Source organism: Condylura cristata, unplaced genomic scaffold (genome assembly GCF_000260355.1).
Source record: "Condylura cristata isolate star-nosed mole 26May11 unplaced genomic scaffold, ConCri1.0 scaffold00006, whole genome shotgun sequence".
Classification (NCBI taxonomy): Eukaryota; Metazoa; Chordata; class Mammalia; order Eulipotyphla; family Talpidae; genus Condylura; species Condylura cristata.
The window spans coordinates 1,591,173-1,596,248 of NW_004567107.1; the positions used below are offsets into that span (position 1 = coordinate 1,591,173).

General features: G+C 69.3%; 1 protein-coding gene across 1 annotated transcript in view; it reads left to right on the forward strand.

Moving 5' to 3' along the window:
* Positions 1–3,519, forward strand: part of GBGT1 (globoside alpha-1,3-N-acetylgalactosaminyltransferase 1) — a 34,575-nt gene extending 31,056 nt beyond the window's left edge. The window contains 4 exon segments of the mRNA XM_012721193.1: positions 2,879–2,957; positions 2,959–3,111; positions 3,113–3,467; positions 3,470–3,519. Coding sequence (XP_012576647.1) covers positions 2,879–2,957; positions 2,959–3,111; positions 3,113–3,467; positions 3,470–3,519 — 637 coding nt within the window.
* The last annotated feature ends 1,557 nt before the right edge of the window (positions 3,520–5,076 follow it).

Here is a 5,076-nt window from a genome sequence, read left to right on the forward strand (position 1 = left end):
CAAGAAAAACTCACAGGGCCTCCCTGGTGGCACAGCAGGCAAAGCACAGTGCCACGAGGCTGGCCACAGCGCGAGTTTGATCGCAGCCCGGGAGGTACCCTCGGCGCAGAGGGACCCCGGGCGCAGAGGGACCCCAGGCACAGAGGGACCCCGGGCGCAGAGGGACCCCAGGTGCAGCAGACCCCTCCTGTCGCCCGCTGCTCCCTCGGCAGCGGGTTTCAGTGGATCTGCCTGTTAGCTTCCCCGCTCTGTCTCTGGTGAGCCTCTCACCGTCCCCGCACCTCTGGCCTGTACCCCAGTTCTGTATGCACAAATAAATCTTTTAAAAAAGAAAAAATTAGATTTGAGGTTTATATTCACCACCAAAGACAAATACAGGGGTGCACTTCTGGGGCCCCAAAGCAGGCAACTTCATAGAGACAGAAGCGGGATAGTGGGGCCGGAGAGGGGTGAAGGGGTCGTGTAAGAGGGGGGCCTCCGTGAGGAAGGGGAGGTGCTCGGAGAGGCACAGGTGTGAGCCTGTGAGCGCCCAGGAGCCGGACACTTCAGGGTTCAGAGGGATCTCTCCTCCTCTCTCTCCTCCTCGGTCCGCATGTCATGTGGCTATGAGGCTGGAGGCAAGGCAATCCCTGGGGGGCAGGGCCGCCTGGGGCCCCACTCCCCCCAGCCCCCCACTGCAGGAGGCTTCATTGTCGCCATCTGTAGCCCAGGGAGTTGTGTGTCTGGTCCCAGGGCTCTGGGCCAGCTGGCGCGCTTGCCTGAGAGCGCGGCCACCTGCCGCCTCCCGTGGCCAGCAGCCGCCCGCTGCCCGGGCCCTGTGTCCTTCTGCACCCGGACTGGCCCAAGGTGAAGCTGTGGGCTGCCCACACAGCGGACCTTGTTTGTTTTTTTAAAGATTTACTTATATATTCAAGGACGAGGGCGTAGACCCGAGATGCGGGGGTGAGAGGACTCCCCAGAGAGTGGACCAGGCGGATCCACTGAAACACTGCTGAGGGGAGCAGCGGTGCCGGGGAGCTCTGCTGCGCCCCGGGGGTCCCTCCGTGGCCGGGGCGGGGATCACACTCAGGCAGGCCGCAGTGGCTGCAGACAGCTCCACAGTGCTGAGACTCACCCCGCGCCCCCAGGGAGGCCCCACAGGCCCAGGACGGCGCCCCCGTGAGAGATGAGACAAGGGGTGCCAGTCGGGCTCCTGAAGAAACAGCGGGGGCGGAGGGAAGAAAGACTACAGGGCGGGCCCAGAGTCTGGGGCGCCCCGCAGGGGCCCCTGCCACTGGCTGCCCCTGAGGACTCAGGCTACGGGGCTCGCCCGGGGACCCCCAGAAGGTGGCACAGCTGGCCCTGTGTTTCCGTCTCCTGTCAGTGCCTGGTGCCCAGCCCAGGGAAGAGCCTGCAGCCTGAGAGCCGCGGTGCCAGGGGATGGCCGCGTGCCCCTCCGGCCGGAGGGGGGTAGCGGGGGGGCCCCGTGGAGGGGGTCTGCCGGGACCTGGGCTGTGCCCGCCCCGCGGGGGCCTTTGATTCTCTCAGCCTCTGCCCTGCCGAGCCCCAGCCCAGCACTAACAGACCCTTGTCGCCTCCCCAGGCACGTGGGGGGGGAGAGGCCGTCCAGCCCCAGGCACAGTGAGCAGCCACCCCCCGCCCCCCGCCCACTGGGCCCTTCCCTGTTACAGGTCACAGTACTCTTAGCCCAAGCTGCTGGCGCAGAGGTAGGAGCAGGCGGCGACGGGGAGACGGGGCGGCAGAGGGTGCCGTCCAAGCTGGGGTGCGGGCGGCCGCGGGCCTCGGGGTCCAGGCCAAGCAGCCAGGACGGGGGCTCCCTGGTTCTCACTCGCCGCGCTGCCGCTCAGCCCCCCAGGTGAGGGGTGAGAGCCGCCCCTTGCTGGGGCCAGAGGCCCACGGGCTGCCTCGGCGGCCGCAGGGGTGCTCAGCCGCCTTCTGCAGGCCCGCGTGTCCCAGCGGCCTTCAGTCGGAGCTCCTGGGCGCACCCACCGGCCTGAGCCCGAGGCCGGCTCGCCGTGGGGAGGTGGTGGTGGGCTGGGCTGGGCGGGGGCTTTGGGCATTGGGGAGCCACTGGGCATTGGTCGGGCGGCCTGCCTGGGTACCCGGGCCCTGGGGCGCTTGGGGAGCGGCTGTGTGATGGTGGGAGGGGCCCCTGGGAGAGGGGTCCAGCCCTGGCGGGCAGGGGGCTGGGCAGCCCGGGGGTGGGGCAGCAGGAACTTTGAGTCAGGAGTCCCTCTGCTTCCCCCGGATGGTCCAGCCAGGCCTCAGAGATGGGGTGCAGACCCCAGACCACCTCCCATAACTGGGGGCCATGGCCAGGCCACGTGGTCAGGCAGTGTGCGGCCCCGGCCTGCCCAGGACCTTTGCCCGCGCCTCTCTCACACTTCTGTTTCCTCTCCTCCCCAGGCCCGCCTGCCTCTCTGAGGGCCAGTGTTGGGGCTCCCTGGCACAAAGTGTGGCCCAGATGCCAGATGACCCATCTGGGGCCGGGTCACTCCCCGGTCCGCACAGCTGCAGCTTGGGGGGGCTCTACTTTCCTCCTGCTTGCCCAGGCCCCCAAGCCCCCATGGGTTACTCTCCTGTGGCGCGGTCACTGCTTCTCGTTACTGTCCCCTCTCTGCCTCAGTGTCCCTGCCTGCAAATGGGAGCCGCAGTGCCTCCTGCAGGCCGTGAGCGCCGCGGCTCTTAGCGGGGTCTGGGCAGCCGCGGGAAGCAGGTCCCCGGCACTCGTGACCGCGATTGGGGAACTGCAGACCAGGACCCCAGGGGTCAGGGCCCCCGACCTGGCCTGGCCTGCGAGGCCTGGGGCGCCGTGTGGTGCCGGCCGGCAGCGGGCCCCGGGCCCGGCCCTGCCACGGGTGATGGTGGCCGCCCCCAGGTGCCATGGCTTTCTGCAGCGCTTCCTGGAGTTGGCCGAGCGCTTCTTCATGCGAGGTTACCGGGTTCACTGCCACCTCTTTCCCCGACGACCCCGCGGCCGTCCCACGGGTCCCACTGGGCCCCGGCCACCACCTGCGTGTCTTCCCCACCCAGAAGCACTCAGACTGGGAGGTGGTGTCCATGCGCCGGATGGAGACCATCAGCCGGCGCATCGCCACGAGGGCCCGCCGGGGGCCCCCCGGGAGCGGACCGCCTCTTCTGCCTCCATGTGGACCAGGTGTTCCGGAGCCCCGGGGGCCCCGAGACGCTGGGCGACCTGGTCGCGGCCATCCACCCCGGCCACTTCACGCGTCCCCAGCAGTTCCCCTGCGAGCGCAGGCCTGGCCCCACCGCCTTCGTGGCGTGGGGCGAAGGGGACTTGTGCCATGGGGCGGGTGCCAGGGTGTACGAGTTCACAGCGCCGCCACACGGCCACCCTGGCCGACAGGGCCAACGCGCACGGCACCGGCAGGAGCAGCCCCTGCACAAGCCCTCCAGGCTGCTGTCCCCTGAGTGCCCCTGAGGCGACAGGAAGCCACGGCCGCCCAGCCGATGCGCTTCTCCACCCTGGACAAGGACACCCGCTGGCTGAGGGGCTGATGGCAGAGCCCGGCGGCCGTGGGGGGCAGTCGCTCCCGGGCCTCACCCGGAGCTCAGGGCACAGCAGGCCTGTCCTGCGCCCGTCCGGCAGAACCCGGCCGGAAATGATGCAGAAAAGCCTCCGCGAACTCCGAAGGGCTGTGCCCACGTGCCAAGCCCACAGGCTGGCCAGGTGCCCGGCCTCCCCCAGCAAGGTGCCTTCGGCTGGCGGGGCGTCGGCCCCCTGCGCAGTGGGGTGTGGAAGGCGCCTGGAGCCCGCCCTCCGCGGGAGCTGTCAGCGTTGTGACCCCAGCGCCAGTGGCCAGGTCCCCATTCAGGACGCTGCAGCAAGGCTCGGAGCGGTTCCAGGGCTGGGTGGCTGCCTCCCTCAAGCCAAGCCGCACCCAGCCGGAGTTTTAGGAAAGCCGGCTGGGCCGGGCCTCGGCGGAGTGACCGCCTGTGTGTCCAAGTGTCTGCTGCGGCCTGTAGGTCGGGCATCCTGGCTTCCAGGGACCATCGCTGTGGGAGCGGGGCGGGGGGGGGTATGGTGTTCAGAAACACCTGGGTTAACTCGGAGGCCCCCTGGGCTCTGGCCCCCGAGGGTGTGCCTAGAGTCTCAGGCCCTCCTGGCCCAGGGCAGCCTCCACCCAGCGAGGCCATCTGCAGGTGGGAGGCCTGCCCCGCAGCCCTCCTGCAGCCGAGACTCACCCCTGTGTGCCTGGCAGGGCTGGGGCGTTGCGTGCGCCCTCTGGCCTAGTGTCTGATCCTGGAGGCAGCAGCTGTGTTCCATGGGGAGGTACCATCAGGAATGGGGCCACCTGGAGACCCCAGAAAACAGGGGGCCAGCCCCAACCCCTCTCGCCTGCAGCCTGTGGTTCGGCCAGCAGCAAGAGTGTGGCCAGACTGAGTGGCTCAGTGAGGCCTGGGCTAGGCTGCGCCCTGCGGGGTGTTTGGGGTCAGAGTGGGGTGGGGCAGGGCCTAGAGCATTTGGACTCAGGACACCTCTGGTGGAGGGGAGCCCAGCGCACACCGGGCTGCTCACGCTCAGAGGGGCCTGGCAATGGTGCAGTGATGACCTGAGTCCCTGTTGAGCCGGACATGGCCACTTAGGCTGAGTGACCCCATGTGTGGGCTCACTGCTCCTGCAGAAAAAGGGGTGAGACTGGAGCAGCCGGGGGCTCTCAGTAACAGGAACCACCCCTGACCCTCCTCTGTGCCCCTTACACCAGCAAGGTGCAGCAGGGACAGGCTGGGCCCTGGGCTCTGCCAGAGGCTGGAGAGGCAGGGGCAGGGACCTGCGGCCTGACCTGGGTGTCTGCAGACGGCCTCGCTTCTGCTCCCGGGGCCTGCAAGCACTTTTGGTGGCATATGGGGACTTGGGCAGAGGGCCGGGGTGGTTCCCGGGGCCACGGCCATCCCGGCTAGAACCGCAGTCACAGGCTGGGCAGGGGGTGGTGGAAGGTGCGGGCGCCACGGAGACACAGAACGGGGCCGAGGACTGGGACCCCCACGCAGGACCGGCCCAGCGCTGGGGTCTGGGCGCGGGGCGCTCGCGCGCGGCTGGGCGGGGCTCACGTG